At 48.7% G+C, this 26140-nt stretch overlaps 2 protein-coding genes across 5 annotated transcripts in view; one reads left to right on the plus strand and one right to left on the minus strand.

Annotated features, from left to right (window-relative positions):
- LOC114060361 (mucosa-associated lymphoid tissue lymphoma translocation protein 1-like) overlaps window positions 1-5200 on the minus strand; it is a 31464-nt gene extending 26264 nt beyond the window's left edge. For all 4 annotated transcript variants that reach the window (XR_003571874.1, XM_027889822.1, XM_027889843.1 and 1 more), the window contains exons 1-7: window positions 5101-5200; window positions 4738-4856; window positions 4404-4557; window positions 3729-3907; window positions 2695-2791; window positions 1054-1080; window positions 68-271 (exon numbers count right to left, since the gene is read on the minus strand). Coding sequence is in view for 3 of the 4 variants with exons in the window: in XM_027889822.1 (XP_027745623.1) it covers window positions 68-271; window positions 1054-1080; window positions 2695-2791; window positions 3729-3907; window positions 4404-4557; window positions 4738-4856; window positions 5101-5110 (790 nt within the window). In the remaining variant the exon portion in view is untranslated. The remainder of the gene's footprint in view (window positions 1-67; window positions 272-1053; window positions 1081-2694; window positions 2792-3728; window positions 3908-4403; window positions 4558-4737; window positions 4857-5100) is intronic.
- A 5488-nt stretch (window positions 5201-10688) lies between these two features.
- The window catches only part of ALPK3 (alpha kinase 3), a 34249-nt gene continuing 18797 nt past the window's right edge, over window positions 10689-26140 (plus strand). Inside the window, 4 exon segments of the mRNA XM_027889808.1 lie at window positions 10689-10729; window positions 10731-10910; window positions 20525-20563; window positions 23734-23855. Of these exon segments, the coding sequence (XP_027745609.1) occupies window positions 10704-10729; window positions 10731-10910; window positions 20525-20563; window positions 23734-23855 (367 nt within the window). The 5' untranslated portion in view covers window positions 10689-10703.

Genomic DNA, 26140 nt, shown 5'->3' on the forward strand with positions numbered 1-26140 from the left:
CAGCTGTTCAGAAAATTGCCAAATCCCTGCTCAGCACGGGCTGGTGGCTGGGCTGGCTTGGCCTTACCATAGACTCCCTTCCCCAGGAGCTGCAGGAACTGACTGACCGCTGCCGCCATCTCAGCCTTGTTCAGATCCAGGAGGGAGACAACCTGGAAGCCCAGCTGCTCCAGAAGATGACTCAGCTCAAACACATCCTTGACAGGAGCCATGAGGTTGGGATGATGCTGGTAGCAGTTGTTGCCCACTAAAAGTGCTATTTTGCCTGTAGCTGAAACAAACACCAAGTGACAAAGCTGTAAACGCAAGTTCTCACCTTCTCTGTTGGAGTGAGGAAATAGAAAATCTAAGAAAAGATTTAGGCAGGAAGGATAGACCCTAGCCTGCTGCAAGCCTGGAGCACCCTCCAGAAAGTCCTCGGCTTTCTGAACACTTCAACAAAATACACAAACAATCAATTTGACAGAAAGTTTACACTTGACAGCCAAAATCTCAGGAGTGCAGGAGATTCTGCTCTTCCTGCCCTACCGTGATGGTAGACTTGGCATGTCAGCAAGTGCGTGGGAGGGGGATGCACTGAGCCAGGCTAAGGAATCCTTTCCCTCACAGGGCTGAAATAGAGAAACCCTGGGATCCTGCTTTGATTTTATCCCCACTTTCCCACTGCAAAAAAAAGGATTTAGGTCACTCAACAGTGGTGGGAGAGAGGAGCTTTGCCCTGCTCTGAGGAGGTATTTTAAGGAAGGGAAAAAGTGTCATGTGAACAACACCTTTAAACTCATTTGGCAGCCCCAGAGCTCAAGACTCAGTTACTCATTAGGAATAATATTACTCCACTGGCTGAGAAAGATCCGGGCTTGGCAGGGGATTGGACTCATCTTGTGCTGTGCAGCTCTGATCCCAAAAGCACAGAGCCTGTTGCAATGTGGGCATAAAGGCTTGAAGTGGTCTCTGCGGGAAAAGCACTCCCATTCCCTGTCTTCCCATCCACCCTGGAGCCTGGCTTTTAATTAAGATAATAAGTGCTCAGGAAGAAAAGATGACAGTACTCACCAAAAAACTTCTCAGACCCACATGTACCTGGGAAAGAAAGAGGGAAATGATAAGCCTGTGCCCAGCATCCAGTGCCAAGTCTGAATCCTGCTCCAACATTCCCAGCAATGCACAGCTGGATCAAACACATAGAGGATCTGCATAAGCAACACTGCTGGGGCAACTTCTTCCCAGCCTGACTGCTAACCCTAAACACACTGGTCTTTATGAAATCCTGCCTGATTTATGACATCCTGAACAGCTGGGAAGCAAAGCCTGGAAAAGGGGCAGGCCAGGGAAGGAGGGTCAGCCATAGAGGATCTCATACCTGGGCTTCCTGATGTGACTCACCTGCTCCTTCACTGCAGCAAAAGCAAAGGAAACACTCACGGTCAATAAAAGCTCCAAAACAGAGTTTCTCCTCATAAACGTCTGGTGCAGAGGGAACCACCATTTGCTTTTGATTGCAATAATATTCTCTGAGTTGTTCATCTCCCTTTTCTGACTTTCTCTGCTTTTTAGCAGTTCTGGCTCAGAAAAGCCCCCCCAAATGTGACTCACTTTGGTGAGCCCCACAAGCTTCCCTGCCCAAGCACTTCCAGCTTCTTAAAATCAAAGTCAGCCAAACAGCTCCTCCTTTTCCTATTTAAATTAGAAATGAATTTCAAAATTCATCCCAGGAGAAAATTCCAAAACCCTACAGGCTATAAAAGAAGAAATCAAAGAGAAGTTGCATAGATCTCATGGGTCTGAAAGACCTCTGGCCCCTGAACCAGTGTTGCTGAGGCACCAGGGGAGCCTAGAAAGTTCAGAACAAAACCACACATCCTTTTCTGCCTCTGACAGAGGGACCCATTGCATGCTAAAGCTCCACAGCTGTAACACTTTGAACCCAACCCAATCTGGTGTCCTTTTTGGCAGTTTTGCCAGCTGTGAGGAGGCAGGCAGAGTGCTCTCTGGATATACAGGATCAATTTGCACTTTGGAGAAATTTTAAAGCCAGCTTAAAAGGCACGATGAGAAGCTTATGGCATAGAAAAATCTCTAGATGGAGTAAAGAGCCAGCCAAGCCAACTTATGGTATTCCTGCTTCACAAAGGGCAAAGGCAGGGGGTCAAAGGAGAGGTGGAGCATGCTTGAGGCTCTGAGGACACATCTTCTTCCTGGGATCCGTCACTCACGCAGCATCAGCCCTGAGCTGCCAGCCCGAGGGGCCTGAACCTTCCCAAAATAAACCCCATCCTCTCCAGCTCTCTATGTCTGAGCATCACTTCATCCCAGCGAGGCTAAAATGAATTTGGGCGCAAGAGCCCACTGCAGTTTGGCTGTGGAACTGTGAAATCAGCACCTTGGCAAGACAGGAAAACCACAGGGAGCAGCTGAGAGCAACGAGCGTGCCCTAACACAGCAGGTTTCTGAAGGACTGCGGAACCCAGTATCCCACCCTACCAGACGGCACATCACCAAGTCTGCGGGGTTCTCTTTTCCAGCCACCGCTTCCCTCGCTCCCTCTGAGCCCAGATATCAGGGAATCCTATTTATCACTGCCCTTGTTCACCAGCTTGGTGTTTCCAGATGAGAGCGCTGAAGTCCTTTGTATCCTCTAATTACTTCTCACTCAAGGTGATGTGCAGCAAAGCAATGGGGGTTGGCTCTGCTCACCTACGTAAATGTCCACAGCGTTGGTCCAGTGCTCTCCGTGACTGTTGGAGGCGCAGCAAAGGTACGTGCCCGAGTCACTGACCTTGGCATGGGTGATCTAGACAGATCAAAAGTTAAATCACATTATTTATGGTGAGAGTCTGCAGGTCCCTGCCAGGATCTGCTGAAGGCGCCCATGTTCCTGGAATAAAGAGTACTTTTCCTGCTGTTCACTGAGACTTTGCCTCGCAAAGAATGAGGACAAGAACAAGCACCAGAGCAGTACTGGCTGGCAAGGACTCTGGTTCTCCAGCCCAGGATCCTGCTCAGAGAGGGACTAAAGCTACCACTGAGTAAGGCTGGCTATAGCTCTGTCTATTCAAGCCCTGAACATCTCCAAGGACAGGGACCTCGTTGCCTTTCTGGCTCCAGCACAGCACCATTCACCTTAAAATGAACTACCTCTTCCTAGTGTCCAGCCTGAACTTCCCTGTCAGAAATGCAATCTAAAGACACTGACCCCAGTAATACCATCAAATACTACTGAGAAGACACTGGATCTCTTGTCCTTGTACCCTTCACGTGATGCCCTAGAAGGAAATCCCCTTTCTTGATTCAAGAAGACAGCACTGATTTACACTCAGCCAGTGACACAACAAAACCCCAGCCCTTCTGCTGCCTCCCTGACTCTTTTCTGTCAGGATTAACCACTTTTCCTTCTAGGTCTCCTCCAGGCAGACAGCATTCCCACAGGTCCATCACTCCACAGTCCCCTGCACAGACAGACAACAGCTGTTCTCATGCCTCTGCTGCAAAAAGGCTCAAGAGATGTGCTGAGAGCCCTTGATGCATCAAGGGATCAGTTACCTCTTAGGGAAACATCCACAACTTTGAAAGAAGCCCATAAAACATATTCCCCTTCACCCAGCGTTCTCTAGCCAGCTACCAAAGCAGAAGAATGATGCACAGAAGACTTTCCCACAACCCTGCAACCAGCTTCTCCCATCACCCACCTCAGCAGCCAAAGCTTCTGAACTATCCCCAAGCAACCTTACCCAGAGTTTTTTTCTCTTGTGTTGTTCCAGCAGGTTCCCATTCCGGTACCACTGGTAGCAGGGGGCTGGGACCCCCATGGCAGCACACTGCAGCTGCAGTGGCTTCCCCACCTCCACACGCTGCTCCGTGGGGTTGAGGATGATGACAGGCTCTCCTCGCCACAGCCGAGGGGGCAAACCTGCAAGGCAGCGACATGAAATTGGTTCTCCCTCCAAGAGGACAGAAAACAACAGCCATTTTTTTCCACCATCACTGGCTGCACCTTTCTGCTTTGGGAGCAAGGAATCCTTGAGAGCAACACCTGCAATAGTCAACACCAGACCACAGACCTGCCTCTGGCTTTCCAGACCTGACCCTCTCCCTTTCCTGCCAAGGGTGCAGTCAACATGCTGAGGTCAACCACACCCTGAGTTATTTTTGGTCAGCTCTGAAGTAGCCAGATGGACTCTTCCAGTCCCAGCACCCCAAATAGCCCTAGAAAACCCACAGTGAGTGATCAGCAGGAGGTGTAGGTACATGCCAAATTGGATGGGGCTTGGACCAACCTGGTCTAGTGGGAAAGTGTCCCTGCCCATGGCAGGGATGTCGAAACAAGATGAGCTTTAAGGTCCCTTCCAACCCAAACCACTCTGTGATTCTATGATACATCAAGAAGGTAGAAGACATGCTCATACCTCTGGCAACACACTGATGGACCTCCACCTTCACCCAGTCAGAAAAGACAGCATTTCTGTAGAGGTCATTGACTCTGCATGTGTAGAGCTTGGTCTGCTCTGCAACAATGGGCAAGTCTGGGTTGGTTGCTCCAGGAATCTGGCGGCAGTCAGACTAAAGGGAAAACACAGGCAGTGATCCCCTCCTCATTGCTGGCAGCAGAAGACACTAGGAAGCCTCTTGTAAGAGCAGCAAAAGTGGAAATTCCTGATTTCCTCCCTTCCTTCAGCTTCCCCACTGTGTGCAGGGACCCAGCCTGGTGCCATACCCAGGGACACATGCTCCTACTCTTACCTGATGCTGACAAAACCACTGGTACTGCAGCAAGGTGCGGCCCTCGGCTCGGCACCGCAGTGTGAAGGAGTATCCCACTGGAACAGAGATCGAGACTGGCTGCTCAGTGATGGCAATGGCTGTGGAGAAACAGGGTGTGGAGGTGGAAACAATGCAGTAGGCACAGCCCAGGGCTCGCTGGGCTACAAGGGCGGCATCCATCCTAGCAGGAAGGGAAGTTTGGAGGAACAAGGATGCTCCTGTGCAGAGGGAATGGATGAAAGGGTGGACAGATGGGTGGATGCCATGAGGCTCTTCTGGGTGCTCTCCCAAGTGCCATAGGGGCGGCACGGTCACTCTTCCCACCGCTCCGTGGTCGCTCACCTTCCTGCATCGCTTCTCCGGCGGCTCCTCCCCGGCCTGGGCGGCCGCCGGCCGGATCCGAGACGACTCCTCTCCCCGGGAGGCGGCGGCGGCGGCACCTGCGGCGAGGGGACGGCGGCGCTGGAGATGGTTCGGGCCGGACCAAGGCGCCGCTCACCCGGCGCGGCGGCCCATGGCGGGCTGGGGCTGCGGCGCCGGGCCAAGGCCCGCACTCCGCCGCCGCGGCCCCGCGGCCCCGCACTTCCGCGCTCCCAGCCCGCCCCGCGGGGGCGGCGCCGCGACACGGCGGGGCTGCGACGGCCCCACACGGCACAGACCGGACGGCCCTGCACGGTCCGGCCCGGCCCGACGCGACCCGACCCGACCCCGCACAGGGTCGCGCCTCTCGCTCGGGTGCCAAGGCTCCCGCACCACCCTGCCCACGAGTGACCTCTCTCCCTCGCCACAGTGGTGTCCCCCTCCCCGCCCCCTTACAGGTGTATTTGAACACATCCGCTCCCTATGGGTGTCCTCCTCTTCTTCCCACGGTGCCCCTCTTCCACAGTCCTTATAGGTGACCTCATCTCCACCACCACTGCTGACCTTCCCCTCATTCCCACCACAGGTGTCCTCCCCCCCCTTACAAGTGTACTTGTCCATATCCCCACGAGTGTACTCAGCCCCCTCCCTACGAGTGTTTTCAACCCCACCAGTTACCTCATCCCCATCCCCACATGCATCCTTGTCCTTTCCCCACAGCCGTCCTCACCCACATCCCCAGTGGTGTCCTCACCCCTTCCGCACAGATGTCTTTGCTTCATCCCCATGGATGTTCTTGCCCCTATCCCCATGACCACCCTTGCCCTCATCCCCACAGCCAACTCTCACCCCCTCCCACCCAGCCCACTGCTCTCACACCCTGCAGCTGCCCTCACCTCTCTCCCAGGAGCCATGGACAGAAAGGCTTATGTTGGGCCCAGCGCTGCTCTGCAGGTAGGCACACAGAACCTGCCTCCTCCTCCCAGAAGTCCCCGCCAGATGGGCCAGGCATCATGAGGGCCCGGGGGAAGTGGTTCAGGCAGCGCCAGAGGTTGCACAAGCCCCTCTGGGAGGGAAGGGACACAGTGGAGCATCAGAACTCTGTAGCGCTGTGCTGTGACTTGCACTTTCAAGGGTAGGGCAAGGTCAGACTCCTTAACCTAGAACTCTTCACCTTTCAAGAGGCAGCTTTACTACAATGAAATGAGCTGGAAATGGTGAACAGAGAGGACAGAGGGTGGCTAGGGAGTGACTGTCATTCCCAAAGAACTTTGAAGTGACCAGGCAGGGATAGTGGCACAAAGCCTATGGGGATGAAGCAGGTCTGGGCTTAGGACTTGGGGTGACAAGGTTCCTACTCCCAGGGCAGAGAAATTCCCAGCAGGCTGGCTTCTCCCAAATAGTTCTAGGAAGCAGGTCCCCACGGTGCCAGGAGTGAGGTGGACTAGGACTTCTGAGCATGACAGGGTACCATGGACCAGCTAGAGAAGCGACTGTGAGAGACTCTCACTTCCCTGCTGAAATTTCTCTCCCCCGGGGTTATAGCAGTGGCTATGGGCTGACCAAGGAAAAGTGAGGCCATCAGGGATGTCTCTCCCAAGTGGCAGTATAGAAGGGCACAAGCAAGTCATCAGGATGGCAGAGAGAAGCAGTTGTGGCTGAGAGTGGTCATGGATCACCTCCACAGGGCAGAGCTGGGAAATGCAAGGGTCCAAGGAACTAAGCAAGGCTGAGGGATGTGCCTCTACCTCCTGCTTTTCTCTTAGAACAAATGGGGAAGAAGGTGGTAGGAAAAAGCCAACCCAACACAACTAGTGGATGCAGAAAGGATTTTCTCCCTCTCTGTCTTTTTCTCTGTGCAGGATGGGACAGTTATGCTGCAAAGGCAGGAAAACCTGCTATACCCTGTCCATCCAGTGATTCTGAGCAATCCCTACTCTGACCAGGACTGGTCCTTTCCTTTCATAGATACAGAAAAGGTGATAGCTCATCTCCCCAGCTGTCTGAGATCACGCAGACCCTCCTTTTTCTTGACTTTTTGGGGGTCCAGCCAGGCATTTGGAAATACACACTTGCAGGTTTAAAACCTATGAATGATTGCAAGTGAAGGTTCTGGCTGAATATGTGCCAGCAGCTCTGTGCCACACCTGTGCTGCAGAGTTATTATCCATGCAGCACAAGTAACTAATAAAAATGACCATTAAATTAACCTCAGTACTTTCCCAGAGCTAAAGATGCCGATTCTGGTTGATGCAGCATCTCTTCAAACAGCTAGAGGTTGCTGCATTCCCTGTAGACTGTTTCTCTAGGCTACAGAGAAACCTCCTCCAAATACATGCTCAAAAAGTCTGTCATACTTGTCCTCTATCAGAGCCCTGTCCTGGCACGGTCTGTGTGAATATCTGGGGAAGAATCAGGGATGAGAGCTTGTTGTTAGAGTGCAGGAAGAAGCCTGTGGTTTTAGAAAGGGAGGAACTTATGGGCGCAGAGTGGGGTAAAGGGAAGAATAAATTGTGCGAGAGGAGAGAGAAAACATCTGCGATGCACTGTGAGTCAATGCTGGATTGGCAGGCAGAGGAGGAAAGCTTTGATAACAAGGACTGAATCCTTGTGGCTGGCTGGCTTAGGCTTCAGCAGCTAAATATGTTTCCAAAGGAGACGGGAGCAGAGGGCACTGTCACTCTCTGTGAGCTGAATGACAGGATAGCAGGCGTGAGAGGAAGCTGTCCCAGCAGGGACAGGCACAAGAACCATTCAGAGCCTGAAAGAGCAGAAAAGAACACAACCCCTGTGCATCTGGGGAGAGGATCAAACACCACAGCAGGCTTTGTCTCGTCACATCTGAGCTAAACCTGCACTCACCATACAGGTTTCCCTCCACTGCTGGGGTGAGGCACTGAACCATGTTGTATCCAGGGTGGGAAGGGACCTCTGGGGGTCTCTGGTCTAGTCCCCCCCTCTGAGAAGGATGTCAATCAGCTGCTCATAACCTTGTCCCAATCACTGTCTCACAGGATGGAGACTGCCCACTTCTCTGGGCCCTTGTAGTACTGTTTGATCTTCTTCAGAGGCCAATTAATTTTCCTAGTATCTAATCAGAACTTTCCTCCTTGCCACTTGCATTTTGGCCTCTCAGTCCATCACTCTGCATCTCTGAGTCTGTACCCTCCTGTGAGGTAGTGAAGAAAACAAGGAGGTCTCCGTTTAGCTGTCCCCTGAAGCCTGAAACCCAGCTTCTCTCACCATCTCCTCCTATGTCAGGTGCCTGAGCTTCCTCAATCTTCTTGGTGGCCTTCACTGGACTCATTCCAGTAAATCAGTGGCTTTCCTGTATTTGGGAATCTGCAACTAGACATAGTTCCAGGCCCAATGCAGAGAACTGCAGAGAACCTGTTCTAGATACCCTTCTCAGGTAGTCTGGACTCTGTTCTATCAGATCAACATGCCAAGAGACTGCGCTCATGGTGAGATAATGTGTAATTCGTATGCTGGGGCTTGAATTCAGGTTTCCTGAAGCTGTGGGACCTGAAAGTCCTCCTCCTCCTTCTTCCCAAGAAAGGGGTGGTAGCAGTACAATGCCACAGTGCGTCCTCCCAGCCCAGCATCCTCCCTCCCACATTTGAGCAGCAGCCAGAGTGCAGTGAAGGGTGTGAGATCAGGGCACACACAGTGAATATTCTTATGTCACTCAAACACTTCTTGAGCCAAAGGTAGTGTCTTCATCCTGCATAAACCTCAGGAGATTTTCCTTCCACAGATTTGTCCTGTGGATTTTATTAACCCCTACTGACCTTGAGCAGCCACAGCTGTGTGTGGGAGCAACTTAATGCCAAGGGGAGAGAGGAAGCATCTCCCTTTTACTGACTTTACCTCTTGCTAATTTCACTTGATGACCCTGGTCTTGTTCTCCTCATCCCTCACAGCTGTTTATGCCTCAGTCATGGCACCTTAGCTCATTCTCCCAGGCCGAAGGCTCCCAGTCTATGTAGTTATTCTTCATGCAGCAGCCAGGCTGGACCTTGGCTCATCCTTGCTCACCTTCTTTGTGGTTTAGGTTTGGAGGTTTTTTTGGGTATACTGTACTCTGTTAGAGATGGGTTATTCCTAAATGGCATTAGCCAACACAGAGCTCACTGCTGCCTATCTAAAATGACTATTGTGGTTTCTTCAGTGGATCATGTTACATTTGTTTTACGCAATTTCATCTGCTATTTCACTGCCTGGAGAAGACAAGGTCTTCAGTCAGTCCTCTTGGACCACCTTTCCTTATATTTCTTAGGATCACATCCAAATGTCTTAGGAGGTCCATCTCCTTTGCCTTTGCCAAGATCAAGTATCTTCTCTGGTATCATAAATTCAGCCATTTATATGCCTAATAATGTGATCACCTGCCACCATAGTGCACAGGTGATGCACACACTGTGCGTGTGCACACCCCAATACCTGTATGGGTGATGGACACTGTCTGTGTCCCTGCGCACCCTTGTGCCAGTGCCTATCCAAAGTCACCCTCCAAATCACAGTGTTAGCTGGGGAAAAGGAATCAGGAGTGTCGTGCTCCAAGTGATCCTTCACCTGCCCCCTGATTGCTGGTGCGTCCACTGCCTCTCCTACCCCAGGAGAATCAGCTCAAATCCTGTTCTCTTTCCCAGTCTGGAGCAATTTGCCATCATCTCCCTGCTTCTGCAGCAATCACTGCTGTGCAGCTGTGGGCAGGCAGTGATCCACAGTGAATCTGCTCCATCCATCATCCCAGGGCTGGAGGGATGCGATGCCACCAATGATGTGCTTGCGGCGCATGATGCAGCAGCTTGACAGGCAAGAGGAAGGCAGAACAAGAATAAATCAAATTTTACTACTCATTAGGTTTTCATTTGGTATTAAATCACTGCTGGTAATAGTCTGTGACATGTACCCACCTTTTATAGCCCTGTTTTGTGCTGTCTTTTCCATGGAGACTATAAATACCATCACAGACCTTCTTCTGAGCATCCCGAAGATGAAGAACAGGCTGCCAAGGCATGAGACCCCAGTGTGAGGACATGATGCTGAGTGGTGCCACCAGCCAGGGTGGGAGCCTCATGCCTGCAAGAAATCAGAGGAGGTTATATCTGATCCTGAGAGATCATAGAATCATGGAATATCCTGAGCTGGAAGGGATGTGCAGGGATCATCCAGTCCAACTCCTGGCCCTGCACAGGACACTCCAACAATCCCACCCTGTCCCTGGAAGCATTGTCCAAATGCTCCTTGATCTCTGGCAGCCTTGGGACCGTGACCACTGCTCTGGAGAGACTGTTCAGTGCCCGTCCACCCTCTGGGGGAAGAGCCTTTTCCTGAGATTCAGTCTAAACCTCCCCAGACACAGCTCCAGCCATTCCCTTGGGTCCTGTCACTGGTCACCAGAGAGAAGGGACATTTGAAATGTGAGAAATTCCCCTAAAGGTGGAGGTTATTATTAAAAAAAAGATGAAGTGAAACTCGCCGCCATGGGGAGAGGCCGGGCAGCCAGCTAAGAGAGGCCGGGCCGTTGCGTCACGTCCCCGACACCCCGACTGACAGCGGCATGTGCAGGGTCGCTATAAATGCCAGCAGTGACTGACAGGGCGGGCAGCCGCGGGCAGGGGCAGCCGCAGTCCGGCTGCCGCCATGGGCTCGACCCGCCGGGCCCTCTCCGGGCTCTACGGGCGGGGATCGGGCCATGCTGACGGCGCCGAGGAGGCCGAGAGCGCGGCCTGGGCCTCGCGGCCGGATCGGCGGAGTTACCTGCTAGGCATCCGGCCCCAGAACAGGTGAGAGCGGCCGGCCCGGGGGAGCGGGTTGCTCGGGGGGTGTCCCCGGTCTGGCCGCTGCCGTGGGTGCGAGTGACACCGGGGACGGCGCCTGTGGGAGACGGGCTGAGGCCGGGTGGGGGCCGGAGGCGCGGGGGAGATGGGCCGGGCTGCCCTAAAGGGCAGTAGGGCAGGCGGGACACCTCCCAGGCCAAAAGGCAACGCCCGGCCCCAAACCGAGCTGGAAGTGGTGTGGCCAGCTGGGCCTCATCATCTCACCATCCCCTGTGGGGATTCTCCCCACGGACCATTCCCGAGGGGGAAAAGCCAAGTGATGGCTTAGGCTCTCCAGAGGAGCTAGTGGGCCCCGGGCCAGTCCCTCTTTCCCCCTGGAAAGAGCTGCAGGTGTCCTGGTTGTTGCCGGGGCAGGGGCTGTTGGTGTCACGCATCATGTGTAGCTGGGTGGGTGTGTGGAGTCATGGAATCATAGAATAGAATTGTGCAATATCTTGGGCTTGAAGGATCATGGAGTCCAGCTCCTGGCCCTTTACAGGACAACCCCAACAATCCCACCCTGTGCCTAGGAGCATTGCCCAAATGCTCCTTCAGCTCTGTCAGCCTTGGGGCCATGACCACTGCCCTGGGGAGCCTGTTCAGTGCCCAACCACCCTCTGGGGTGAAAAACTTTTTCCTAATATCCAACTTAAACCTCCGCAGACATGGACAACTCCAGCTGTTCCCTCTGGTCCTATCTCTGGTCATCAGACAGGAAGCCGCAAACCCTGATGAGGTCTTGGTCGATGGCTTCCCTGTGAAATCTCGACAAACATGAGCATCTGTTTCTCCAGTTAAATTCAGAGAACAGCACTGACCTTCCTGCCTTTATTGAAGTGAAGCTGCTCAATGCCAGACACAGAGCGAGGGGCCACATGGGTGCCTTATCTTACTGCCAAAAAGGCATTTCTACAATGTAGATAGGGGCCAACAGCAATAAGAACAGCATTCCTGGGTCAGGAATGGCCTCAGGCAGAGGGTCTTGGAGTAGAAATAAGGCTTTGTTCGCTGGGGAGAAGGTATGATAAACATGCTGTCAGCTGAGCCTGACTAAGGGTAGCACACAAAAAAAATACAGGGCGATGTGCCAGTGGAGCCGAAGGTGTCAGTGATTGTGTGAGGTGTTCAAAAAAAAGCCTCAAAATTGCTTTGAATTCCCTGGGAATGTTCTTCAGTCTCCAACCAAGTGTGCCTTTTCCCTGCTGATGGTTTATAAATAATCCATTTCCAGCATGTCAGGCATTAATGCCTCAAAGAGTCAGACATTCTTAAAAATAAACACAGGACCAAAAGCCATAAAAAAGGGCTGCTTGGAAGTCAGGTGTTAAAACTGGGTAACACCAAAGTGAAGCTGCCTAAATTCAGATCCTTTGTGCTGGCATCACTGAGGTGCGAGCTAATTGCAGTCTGGCTGTACACAGTGGCATCTTCAGTACCAACAAATGCCAATACAGGGTCCACAACCTGCAGCGTCAGGAAAATCTCTGATTGAGCCCAGTGACTCCATTCTGTGGTTTACAGGCAAAGAGAGGATTTAATAAAAAAGATGTCAAGGTGTTTGGACTGCCTATAGCTTGTCTTTTATTCCCCTTGACTGTGCTCAAATTTCAGCTTTAGTAAGTTTAACCGTAAAGGAAGGTTCATCCATCCTGCAAGCAATACCTCCAGTGTTCCCCAAACCCCTTGAAGTTTTCCTTAGGGCTGCTAAGGAAGGCGTGGAGTGCCGTATGTCTCCTGGCCAGTGCACCTGGTGTCTTCTGGCTGGGCTGACTCTGCGGCTGGTGTATGGAAAATCCAGCCCATATCTGCAATGCTCTGAGCCCTGAACTCCTTGAACTTGTCAGACTGGTACTGCCATGGCTGCACAGTTCCCATCCATGGGAGCCTAATCCTGGCAAAGGGATTCTGTGCTGCCACACTCAAATCTGCAGCACACTCAGTTTCCACAAGTTGTCCAATCCTTTTTCCAACCTGCTTATGTTTGTGGTTGTCAAAGCCTGTAGCAAGGCAATTTTGTTTTGCCTGTTTAGTCCACTGTCTGCCCCTTCTGTTGTAAGAAGTGGTGAATAAATATTCACCAAATAGCAAAAGTGACCTTTCCCTATCACGGCAACTTCCAGTTTCCCCGATGAGTTAGGGTGGAGTCATATAAAACTCTTGTTCCCTGTGGAGCCCTACAACTGCTGAAGGCTTGAGCCAGGATGTGTGGAAACTGTGTTGTTGTTGTCCAAGATGTAGGGTAAGGGGTTGAATTAAGTGGGTCTTTTTGTCCTGTAATTAAATAATGGATCATAACAATTATGGAAAGCAAGTGAGTGGAATGGTGCAGCAAGGAGACTTTCAGAAAGCAATTATGAGTTTAATTAAATCCAGGAACATCTGGAGAGCCTAGGAGAACTTGAAAAGCAAGATGAGCAACATGCTGAACAGCAGATAACATTGAGCAGTTCTCTTTGACAGAACAGATTTGGGGTTGGAGCTAACAAGGGCATGGGACAAGTGATGCAGACACAGAATTGCGGGTGGAGGCTGCTGTGGTGGTTAGAAAACAAAAATGGATATTCTGATCTAAAGAAAGTGTGGGTTTCTTTCAGGCTGTTGCTGTCTTTATATGTATTTATAGAGAGTGTATTTAATCAAAATATTCTTTTCACCTATTCTTAAAGCAGTAGAAAGCGTAGTGACATGGTACAGGTAAACGCAGGCATCCTTAGGAAAAGAAACTGAAGTTGGGAATCTCTGTGTCTGGGGTCTCATGGACACATTCTTCAGTCAGCTCTGGGGTCTCAGCATAGGAGGGACTTCCAGCAAGGTCGAACTCTTTGGAGCAAGTCCAGAGGAGGCCACAGAATGATTAGAGGGATGGAGCCCCTCTGCTCTAAGGAAAGGCGGAGAAAATTTGGTTTGTTCAGCCTGTAGAAGAGAAGCTTCAGGGTAACCTAATTGTGGCCTTCCAGTACCTGAAGGGAGCCTGCAGGAAAGATGGAGAGAGACTTGGTGACAAGGTCTTGGTGACAGGCCAATGGGGAATGGCTTCCACTGTCAAAGGGCAGGGTTAGATGGGATATTAGGATGAAATTCTTGGCTGTGAGGGTGATGAGGCTCTGGCGCAAGTTGCTCATAGAAGCTGTGGCTGTCCCATCCCTGGAAGTGTTGAAGGCCGAGTTGGATGGGGCTTGGAGCAACCTGGTCTAGTGGAAAATGTCCCTGCCCACAGCAGGGATTGGAATAAGATGAGCTTTAAGTTCCTTTCCAACCCAAACATTTCTGGGATTGTATGTAGAGGGCAGTTTGAATGGTCTTACTTGGTCTCCCTAATCTTATTGGAGGAAAGGGATGTTGTATAAATTGAAGGATATGAATTTGAAAACCAAAATATGCTTTTTCTGGTTTTTAACTTGTAGAATATGCCAGACGTGGTGTTACAGGGGCCAATAAAATAGAGGTGTTGAAAATTACTGTAATGATCCTTTTATTAGATAGAGTGTTCAGGGTGTTTACACTGTGTACCCTCAGGAACTGGTATTTTGGAATGATCTTTCCTGTGAACAGACAGTTCACATCAAGGGATCACTGGCTTTCCTTTGCTGGTCTTTTAACATACCTGATATTTGACAATATGAGGGACAGCTTGGTGATTTGCCTTCTGCCCTGGCTGCTGAGAGGACATTTTATTTTGGGGTAGCTGTTTTGTTTGGGCTTTTTTTTTAAACCTTCTTATGTCTCAAAGCACTTTAATTATTTCCCAAAATGAGAGGAGGAGCTGTCAGTCCTTTCCATGGTCTGCCTTAGCTGCACTCATAGCCCACAGCTCCAAGACATCTCTTTAATTGTCCTTTTTGTAAGAACTAGTGAGTCTGGAGAGTGTCTTGTGCATAGAGATGCAATTTTGTATAAAATCTTCACTTGAGTCCCAGGTGAACTTCTCTGCTGGCAGCAATGTGCACCTCTGGCCTCGTGCAGGTGTCTGCTCCTCGATCTTATTAGAGCATTACCTCCTTGCTTATATATCTTTCTACTGTCATAGCTGCATCATACACAGATATTTATAGAGCTTAGTGACATTGCCTCTGATCTTTTCTTGGACATGTCTCTGTTTGGGGTGGCAGTTGAGCTCAGGAGACAGCCTTGCCACCTGGCTCTCCTGGCTGGAAACCATTCCCAATCTTGTCCCTATTTCTTTGCACATAATATCAAATGAAGGAGAAAGATCTGTTGCTATAATAAAGTGTGCTGGAAACTCAGGAGCACTTGTTTCCTGAAAAGCATGTTTAGTTCAGAGGAGTTTCCTCTGCAGCAGCTGGGCACCTGTATCATCCTATGTGACCTTGCTTTGACAAGGAGTGGTGTAACTCCAGGGTAGGGTGCCAGCTGAGGCACCTGAGAGCATTCAGTCAGTTTGATTTGTGGGATGGAAGGGTCCCAAACTCTAAAAGGAGGGACAGCCAGTACCCACTGGAAAGGCAAAAGTAAAGGTGTCAATGATTTGGCTTCAGACCCTGTGATCTGTAGGACAGGGGCATCTGTTTCCCATTGGTGTAATTACTTGCATAGTGGTGTCTGGTTTGAGTGGTGCTCCTTGGCAGTGAATAGCAACACTGAATAACAATCCCAAACAATCCCAAAGGGAGATTTTTCAACCCCCTTTCTAAAGTCTCCTGTCCATATATCCCCTAGAAAGCCAAGCAGAGCTGAGTGTATAGGTGATAACCAAGGCTGAAGGAACTGGAGCTGGACAAGCAGTGCCCTTCAGGGTCACTGTTAAAATACAGAGTATATCACATTTGAGAATTTTGCTCTTCTCTGGAAACCTCATAAATGGAGATGTTTCCCGGGCCAAAGATCCCATCTCATTGAGTGTAAGGGGGAGTGTGGTCTTCTCCAAACAAGGCACCTCCTGTGCCACAGCAGATGCAGTTCCCAGCAGATGAAATTAAAACCTTCTCTACCCTCACTCTGTTTCAACTAGGGGAGGAGAGTCTCGGGTGAATGAGGTTGTTATCTCACAGTGACTCAGTCTCAGACTTCACAGCATCACCTGGTCCAAGGAAGAGGAAGGAGGAAGAGCTGTTACAGGCAATTTTATTTTCACTTTTCTTCTTTTCTATGCACAGTGAGCTGCCAGGAGGATGTCACCTTTCCTGGGCATCTCACTGTCCAATATTTACTTTGCTTTCTTTTACCATTTCTCATTCCTCTGTGTCTTTCTAAGTTTAATTTGGGCCACAGAAACAGCAGTAATTCAGAGTTAAAATACACAGATCTGAGCCATCAAAGCATTACAGAGGCTGATACAGGAATGTGTAACTTAATTTATTGTTTTCCACCTTCTCTGTTAATGAAATCTAGCTCTCAATTGTTACACCCAAGTCTGTGTTCATCTCAGCATAAAGTAAATTACCTGCAGAAAAAAATGCTATATTTCTGCAGCTTTGACATCAATTCGGTCCGTGACCTTGACAAGCAAAGACTCAATACATCCATTTTCCAATCTGTGAAATAACAATGTGTCTTGCACAGCAACACAGCCCTCACAGCTGCTTTATCAGGGACTGCTGATAGCTGCTGCCATGGTATATGAACACCAGCACACCCCTTCTGTGTGTGCATGGAGTGCTTGATAAGGAGCAGGACACATGGCAGGAAAGCAGCCTAAGCATAACCATGTGTACATGAAAGCCTCATTATTGGCTTTTAAATGTTGAAAAGGGTTTGCTGCTGACAGCTGAGGCAGTATTTGGAGTGGCTTGTATTTGTCTCAAGTAGTATTAACTTTGGAGGCAGACAAGTTCCTAGGAAACCTTATACTTGGAAGTCTGCATGAGCAAAACATGCCAAATAATGTCATGGGTCAGAGAGTCAGCAAGGGGATTGCCAGGGCTGTCCCTCTGTCTGCCTCCCGGAATGGACAGGCTGCCCTGCTCTCCATGGGCTTCCTGAGGAGCTTTAGTGGAATGCTTCTTCCCTCAACACATAACTCAGAGATCTCTACTTTGCTGTCATGGACTGCTTTTGCTTTTCCTTCCTGCACTGGACAGCTTGTGTGGCTCAAACTTCATGCTGTGGAGAAGCACAGAAAAATATTGATGACTGCTGCAGTTCAAGCAGCTCGAGTCCAGGTGCTTGTCTGTATGAGGAGGGAGCCACTGTTAAGCCTATTTCAGGGTCACCTGAGCTCTTGTTGACTTTTATGTGAGGAATGAGCTGGAAGGAAAAAGATTTCTTTATCTTGGGGAGAAAAAGTACTGAAAGAGGGCAATTTCATGGAGTGATTGCATGAGAGGGTTAGAAAAGGTGTCAGGTTGAAAGTCTATGTTTTTCAAGGAGTTAACTTCTCAGTGTCAGTGGGGTGATGTACCAGCCGAGGCCATCAACTTGAGTGGTTAAAAGTGAGTAGTGTTGACAGTCCTGCCTCCTGCCCTTGCAAAACTGAAATTTGGCATGTGCATAAAAATGGGGAAGGCTGTCTTCACTTCCAAAGAAAATTATGGGCAATTGAAGGGCTAAAACATTTAAGACTATGATAAATGGCCAAAACAATTTGAAAGCATCTGATAAACAGAATTAAAAGAAGAACTGAGACTGGTAGAGGGGTATAAATCTATGTCCAGCTGTTAATAAACAAACCCGTGTTTTCAGAACTAGCTTATAAAAAGTTGAGCTTCATTTCATAGATGTGAGATGCCCGAGCTGGCCTCTTCCCTTTGAACTCCACTTCTCCAGTAGAAAGAAACCTTATACTTGAGACTGATTCACCACTTTAGTTGTGTTCCTCAGGATAACATAAGCGTTTGCATTCATCCAGTAACTGTAATGGCCTTGAGCTTGCTTGAAGGAGACACATCCACTGCTGATGCTGCATTTCCTTAGCAGAGCCCTGTGCTGTTTGTGCTAATAAGTCTCTGGGGAGCCCGGGGCACAGACAATCCAGTTCCAGCGAGGATCAGACCAGACACACTGGGTTTTCCAGGTGGGTAGATTGAGTTCAGAGTCTGGTGTAGTTGTGCTGTTGCAGATCTACATGGATATGCTGGAACATAATTGAAGTGAAGCACCAGCTGCCTGCAGGCAGGGCTGTGCTGGCTGCAGCATCCACAGTTTGATCTTCCTCTCTCTCGGGGTTTAAAACTCTAGTCTGAAAAGCAAATTTAGCATATTGAGGTTAAATTTCAGTTAATACATCATGGCCTTTTTCTTCTGATAATATCAAAGCTCCTCAAGAGACCCTCAGTCCAGCCTTCAGCATTGTCTCAGGATGTGAAGTGAATAAAGCCCACATTGTCTTAACACTGGGGATTAAAAAAAAAGCACTGTCAATGCTCAGTGTTTGATCACATGCATAAGCACAAGGGGTTTATGGCACAGACACTCTTTCTTCTGACTCATATTTTCTTTACATCTAAGCCAAGACACGTCCCTATTTCTCTTATGCAAGAAATGATGATTAAAACCACACTTCTGCCTACACTAGCGTTTTCCAGCAAGGATTTTGGGATCTTCCCTCAAGGGATGCCCAGGTCCTTAGTATTCCTGGAGGGCAAGAGGATGTTTTTCCCTTGCAATGGTAAGCAAAATGGTTTTGGGTTCATTTACAGTTGAGAAGTTGGTGGTTGAGACAGTTTAGGCCTGTAGGTTGTGTTTCCAGACAGACAGAGCTGCCTGGGAGCAGCCCAGAGCACAGGGATGAATCTGTCCAGAGGATCACCTGGGGTGGTTGTGCTTGGGAGGAGCGTAGGGAGGAGGAAGCTGGAGGTCAGGACAGGGTGAGAGCAGCAAAAGGTGCACTTTGAGCTCTCGGAGCTCTGAGAGTGTCTATGAGTGATGAGGACAAGATGAGGTGGTGATCAGTAAAGCAGCTAATGCAAAAGTGTGCCTGGCAGTGCCAGGAGCTCACAGGGATGTCAAAGGTGGTGGAGCTCAGCTGAACAGACGAAGTTCTTCTGTCTGGCTTCTCCCATGGGCCAGCATAGCACACAAAAGATGGATTGTGTGAGATGATAGTGATGATCAGCCTGTTATGGTTAATGTTTGATTTTCCCAGCTGGATAATACCCAACCTCTGGCATCCTCTGGCTTCATAAACAGCAGTTGGCACTGGGAAGAGATCTGGTTTGTGTGGCTGGGGGTGGAGAGGGTGAAGCCACTGCCAAAAGGCCAAGTGCCACCCATGTTTGTTGGGTTAAAGGTGCTCCTGAGAGGCTGTCTAAAACTTCTGCTGTCTTTGCTCTCCTGAAGGAGATGAGTCAGTGAGCCCTTCAGATTTTTTTTTCCCAGTGTAAATGTGCAATGATTTGTTTAAAGTGTCAGGCCTCCAAGCTGAACTATTTTTTTTCTTCTACTCATGTAGAGGTTCTGCCTCCACAGGTGGAACATACAGTTGGCAGAAACACTTTTCAGAGTCTCTGTCATCATTTTTAGGGCAAGACTTGGAGTCCTGCTGACTTCCACATGACTGGGACTCGCACATTTGGGTAGGAGACCTGAAGAGGTGCACCTTCAGGTGGTTCTTCCTGCTGTCTTCTGTAGCACCTTCATAGAGCACTGAAGTTAGGTGGTTCACTGGTCTTCAGAAGCTGAGGAGGTTTGATCTGTCTGCATGGACAGATGTGGGAGTCTGGTATCCTACATCCCAGAGGGGATATCTGCGCTGCAGTAATTTCTGAGGCTATGTGGTGAGGTTGTTGCACTGGCATAACTATGCATCTCAGCGCAATTAAATCCCTGAGCTTACTTGCTGTAGACTAGTCACTCCCTGGTTAGTTTCAGACTTTTGATTGCCAAATGGGTGAGCTCAGGGCCTGAGGAACTGCTTCTGACTGCTAGGGGTCAATGCGCAGAGGTTGTCTTACTGCCACAATCCGGCAGCGTGGCCTTTTGGCTAGGACATGAGTCCTTGAAGACACTCCCTCGAGAGAGCTGGTGACCACTGGTAAGTAGCTCATCTGGGTGTCCTTGGTGCAGGACTTGAGTGTCTTATTTTGTTCCCTGAATCGGTTAATGTTACAACATGCTCCTGCAAAGAAAGCAAAACCTGTAGATTCTTGTAAAATCTCCTTCTGTTATTTTATTTTAATGTTTTGCCAGACCTTAGTGATTTGGTTGGCAGGCTGGAAGGCCGTGTGTACTGACCAGGGAGCTTGCAGTTCTCCCAGGAGCTGTCCTTGGAAGCACAGAGGGCACCCAGCTCAGGCCGTCTGCTTGCCAGCGGAGAAGGGAGGTCCCGGTCCAGCCTACTGCCTGCCGTTTAATTGGACACCTCCGGGGGGCGAGTTGCCTGCTTTGAGCACAACGCTGGTGCATGGAAGGCTCAAGGTGCTGCTTCTCAGAAACCTACTTGTATAAATGTCCTGACACTGGTTCTCTGCGGTTAACGACCATTTAATTTTTACAGCCTTTGATTTCAATTGACAATGTGGCTTGCTCATCCTGGCAGGCAGCCTAAGGCAGCTGTACCTTCTTTAAATAGGAACTCTGACCTCTGCAAAACAACTCATTATTAATATGTCTCTGTAACGGTTTGTTTATTTCAGCTCCTTTCCATGCTTCTCTTTCTAATGGTTTTTATGCTATTTTTTGCTTAGCTTATCAAGCAGCAGATTCTGTCCCTCCAGTTTAGGAAGGTAAAACTGCATTGCATTAAACTGTTCTGACGAAACACTTTTCTGAATCTACCTTCACATGATTAACTTGTAGTGCTTTGGTACTAATTAATTAATCAGTAGAGAGACCTGAAGTGATCTAACAGCCTCATTTCTGCATGGGTGGATCCCTAATACTTTCTTGAACTGCAGACAGAAAAGTGAATGTTCATTTGTAATTTCTGTGTTAAGATGCAAGAAATATTCCTCTTTTTTTAGCCAAAGGTTGGGTGTTCAGCTACTTCTTGATATTAAAGTGAGACTTCCATACAGACATTAAAAATTGGATGTGCCTGCCCTGAGACTTTCAGGAAAGAGATTTTCTTCCCCCATTCCCTGTCATTGTTGTGAGTATCCCCATTCATTTGGACTCTGCCCCAAAACGCACTTGTACAGCTGTACTTTGCCTTTGGCAAAAGAACACATTTGGAAATGCATGTGCATTGCTGGTTTGCTGCAAAGGCAGGTAGAGGAATGACTGTGGAGGGAAAGACCTCTCCTGAACACTCCTGTAGCTGTGGGATTGCTAACCAAAAAGTCAGAAAAAGAAAATCATGATGAAGAGGAATACACTTCTCAAATCTCCTTCTCCATCAGGCTTTTGTATGGAAATCCCTCTTTAATGTGAAAAGGCTACTGAATTGCCAGGGTTCCTTCCTAGTCTTCAGAGCTTTTTCTGCCCCAAGGATGCAGCTCCAGGAAGGCCTGGAGGAAAAGTGGCTGGTACTTTCTGTTTAATTCCTTGAATACTCTGAATTACTGGTTTAGAAAGCAATGTGAATTGGACAAGCCTCCTTGCAGCTGGAGTGAGTCAGCTGAGAGCCCCACAGTGCCCAGCCTTCAAAACCCCTGTGACCAACACAATGGTTTCTTTGAAAGACTCAGTAGACCTTCCAGGCTTCCTGCCAAGTGCCACTGGGCAAGTCTCTGATTCATCTGCCAAGCCTGTGGAGCCCCCAGCTCCTGACCATGCTGCTTTCCTAAACCATTCAGTAGCCTTTGCTATATTTCACTTGGTTGTGGGATTTGCAGTGAGTGGACCAGACTTATTCCTGGTGCTGCCTGCTGGTGCTGGTGGCGTGGTGCTAGGATTAAACTGGGTCCCGAGTGTCACTGTGTGTGTGTGCATCACTTGATGTTTAAGATGCTGACCCAGCTGCTCTCCTGCTGGGGTATGAGATGTTTGTTGATGCTTGGGAAGTTCCTTTATGTGGATCTGAAAGGCATTTACTGGTATGGGGCTGGGGATCTCTGTTTTGAAGGGAGCATCAAAACCCTACCAGTAACTGCCTTGGTACTGGATTGTGTGCCTTGCTCTGTGGAAATGGGCATTTTTCCTCCTGGGGTTGAACTTCGGAAAGGTTTCTCTGGTTGAAACAGCTTCTGACTCCCACAGCCCTTTCCTGGCCCCACAATTGTGTGAAGAATTGCTTACGGGGACCAATGTCCTGAGGACCATTGGTGTCCTCAGAAGAGAGTCTGAGCTGTGAAATCTGTTTTTTTTACCCCATCTTACACATATATTTGGATACAGACAGTGCTTATAACCTTCGTTCAGTAGATGAGTCCCATTTGCAACAGCCTGAGCTTCCTCTGTCCCAACCCTTACCCAGCACAAGGTGCCTGGGAGCTGGGTGAGACTCCAGTGGTTTGTTACTCAGGGATTCATCTCCCTGTGCCACTTACAAACCCATTCTATCAGGAAGCCAGAGTGAAAATCATGACACTGCAGCCTCCAGGTAAGTTTTCAGGGTGGATGAAACAGGCAGTTGCTGTGCCTGGACCTCTCCTGACACCTTCAGCCATGTCTGCTCAGTCCTTGTTGGTGCACCTGCCCTTGCTGGTTCACGCTAAATGTCGGGTTTTCTGTTTTTTTCCTCAACACGTTTGATTCCTTAGCAGGTAGAGCATGAGTAGCAGCAGCGCCAGCATCCTGCCTGCAAGCCAAGAGCTGCTTGTGAGCCCGGGGTCCTCCTTGTGGAGCCCTCACCACATGCTCTGAGCCCTTCTGCGTATGGTAGAGCTGTGTCAGGAGTGGTTTGGGGGTTTGTTCCACCCCTTGCATGTCTCTAGAATCTGATCATTTGTTTAAGGAATGTCTTTCACTGCTAAAAATTATATAAATAGAACTGCCAGCTACGGTTCTCTTGCAATATTTCTGCCAAGATCCTTTCGCTTGAGACCATGGGATCCCCTCTCCTACTGTAAACATGTAGTGTTTAAATTGCAGAGGGAAAAATTAAATAAGAAGGTCTTAGTTTCCAGGAGTCTCAGAGCATTATCTGAATGAAGACCCAAGTTGGAATGTAACAATTTCTCTTTATTTAAGAAAGCCCAGATCTTCTGGGGCCTCCCTTGGTGATGCTTTAGCAGGATTGGCAGTGCTGGATGAATACAGTGATTTAGTGCTCTCTTTGAACAGTGCTGAAATACTGGGAAATTCAAGGTCCACTTTGGGGCTTCACAGATTGCACTGATTGAATAGATCTGGCTATTTGGGTGTCCCAGCCTGAACTTTGAGGTCAGTGCCTGAACTCAAGAAGCAGGGACTGTGAGTCCTACCTGCAGCAGTGAGGGGTTAGACAGGAAATGAATATCAGCTTCCGAGCTAATTCCTGAGCTCAGAAAGCTACCATCCAGGCTCAGTCTCCCTCAGTGTGCTGTCCCACAACTGCCAGCTTTTCTTAATTTTCAGAGGGTTGCTGTGTTCAGTTCATGCTTGGCTGAAATGACATAAGAATTCTACAGAAATAAAGAAAAATCCCAGTGAACAGAACAGCATTTGAAACACTGACAGTTCAGAACTGGAAATTACTTTGTTAGGTCTGGCTCTGAGCCTGCTGACTGGCCAAAGAGATGTTTTGTTGTAATAAAGAACTAAAATGGTTCTTGACATTCATTGCCCTGATAGCCATAAGGGCTAGGACAAAGGGAATGTCTCCCAAATGACACTTTAAATTGCCAGTCATCTTAGGAGGGAGAAATCAGTCAAATGCCCTGACACTGGACTGGACTTGTGAGCAAGTGTAGGGACGATGGGAGGGAAGAGGGCACGTACAACAAGAACACATGCTGCTGAAATGAGACAGAAAGCGGACCCTTTGATTTTTCTGGTGCTTTGATTTCTAAGAAATGCTTCTTGAATCTTCCAGGAGCACCTTCTGCGCAATCATTTCTCAGCTGACGGAGGAAACGCAGCCACTATTTGAAACCACTATCAAATCCCGTTCTGTGTCCGAGGACTCTGATGCTAAATTCACGTGCATAGTGACAGGTAACAGCGTCTTCAGTGAGTAACCTGGTCCTGCGTGATCTGCTGGACTTGTTCTAGTTAAACTCTGCAGCAAGTGGTAACAAGGATAACAAGCCCACTGTTGTCAGACTGCTAAGTAGAGATTCGGCAATTGCATGATGATTTTAGCTTTAATTTAAGGGAGGGGGGAAACACCTGAAAGTGTAAAGAGGCAAAGGCATAAGCTAGCATCTCAAGCGAGGCAAATGAAAGGCCAGAAAATGGAATATGCTGGTTACTGCTTGGACCAGCTACATTTTATTGTCCTAATCTCACTTCTCTAATCTTGGACACCATAACTCAGGAATGTGCAGTTTTGGAGACTAAGGCTATTGTAACTGAAGCCAACCGTCTGTCTTTGCTGGCTGTAGATGGTTAGAGCGTTTGTATCAGTGCCAAACTTTTTTGTCTGTCAGCATCTGAAATAAAAGCTGGTTTCTGCACAATGAGCCAAAATCTTCTTTTGGGCAGGAAGGGGTTAAGCCAAAAAGAGGAGGAGAAGGAAGAGGCTGAAAAAGAGGACTGGTGCTAAGAAATTTCAGTGGCATGGCAGTGCATTAGTGTAGAGGCAAGGGGCTCCTTTGCTGATGAGATATTGTTCTTTAGGTACTTGTGATAGTTTGGACTTGGCTCCCTGCCAAATGCCCATCCCCCCAGTAGCAGCCCCTCTCTTCCCCCTTCTTACTTCCCCCAGGACAAAGGAAAAAAAACTATGCAAATTGAAGATCCCGAAAATCAAGCTAGTTATATAAAAAAAATTATATATTTTATGTATATTACAGTTAAGATGCTATGTACACAGCAAAAGGGAATCCAAACACCCCCCAAAGGGATAGGGAAAGGGGAAAAGGAACAAAAGGGAACAAAAAGGACACCAAGCAGATATACACAATCAAACCCGAGAATTAGTAAAATAACTAGTAAAACAAATCTCACCACATCCCTTAGAAAAAACCAGGATTGACACACACACGGCCAGCACTCCCCAGGCCTCCACGTGGCAGGTCAGTGGATGCTGCAGGCCTCAGCCTTAGATAAATGAGACCAATGCAGGGACCCACTGTTCCTGAACTTCATCAGAAGAGAAGAGAGCGAAGGCCTCTCCTCCCTTCTTATTTATACCTCGATTTACGTAAAAATTGTATGGAATACTGGGAACACTGCCCCTTCCTTGGTTACAAACTGGTAACCAGGGAAGGCCTAGATTAAAACCACCACAGTACTGGTGCTCTAAAACCTCTGCTCTCTGTGGTATGTACCTGTTAACAACTCTGTGATCCTTCCTGACCTTGCTCATGTTAATTATTCTGACATGTTGCTCAGTGAGAGACATTGAACAAGTTTGTAAATTTTAGAAGGAGAGTATCTCCAGTGAGCCTCTTAGGCACAAGGACTAAGGATTTCCTGAGGAAATCTAGTTTGCCGTTAGAAACATGCTGGAAATAAGCTATGCACCAGGAAGCACAGCCTGAACCTTCTGAGAGCTGCTGTCTTTGAATTCTTGGCTTTTCTCTCACAGATTCCCTTGTTCTGCAGGTCTCACTTTCTGAACTTGCAGGGGTACAGCTGATATATTGATGTTATTGAGGCTTAACTTTAGCAGACCTCTTCTTGCTGCTTCGAGGGCCAAAGTGGGCTGTACTAGGGAGATGCCTCCAAACCATGCATGTTTGGGGATTCATTAGAAGAGCTCTTCCCAGTTTAAGCTTTCTGAAAGCAGAAGCATGACATATTGTGCAATATCATGGAACTCACCATTCTACAAGTGTCAGAGGTGAGAAAATGTTTAGATATGTTGGGAAATCCAGAGTAACAGTCTTGGCTTCCCTCACTGGCCTAAATCTTCACCAGCTGCACCTTGAAGTTGATGGGTTGCTCCAATGAACTCCATCTCTTTCTAATGACTTGCAGCAGGTGGAAAACTTGACCTTGATACTTGGATTCATTTTCTACTCAAGTGAAGGAAATTGTCAATAAGTCTCTTCAGCATGTGTCGTGGTATTTTTGTGCTTGCTAAACATCTTTATGCACTTCAATTAATAAACCTACAAAACTAGGAATTTTCATGGAAATGTTGTGAAAATCAGCCTGGATATATGGGCAACTCCTGTATGTGGTCCTATGGACTCCTTTAGGAGCTCAGGATCTCTTTGGGAGAGAGGGGCAGGAGATGGGAAGCATACTCTTGACTGCAGAGTCTGGTCAGTAGCTCAGATATCTCTCCCTGCCATGATGTTTGCGTTCAACTGGGAGACGTTACTGGGAGA

The sequence above is a fragment of the Empidonax traillii genome, unplaced genomic scaffold (assembly GCF_003031625.1).
Source record: "Empidonax traillii isolate 1590-97213 ecotype Southwest subspecies unplaced genomic scaffold, ASM303162v1 scaffold12:size2584012, whole genome shotgun sequence".
Lineage (NCBI taxonomy): Eukaryota > Metazoa > Chordata > Aves > Passeriformes > Tyrannidae > Empidonax > Empidonax traillii.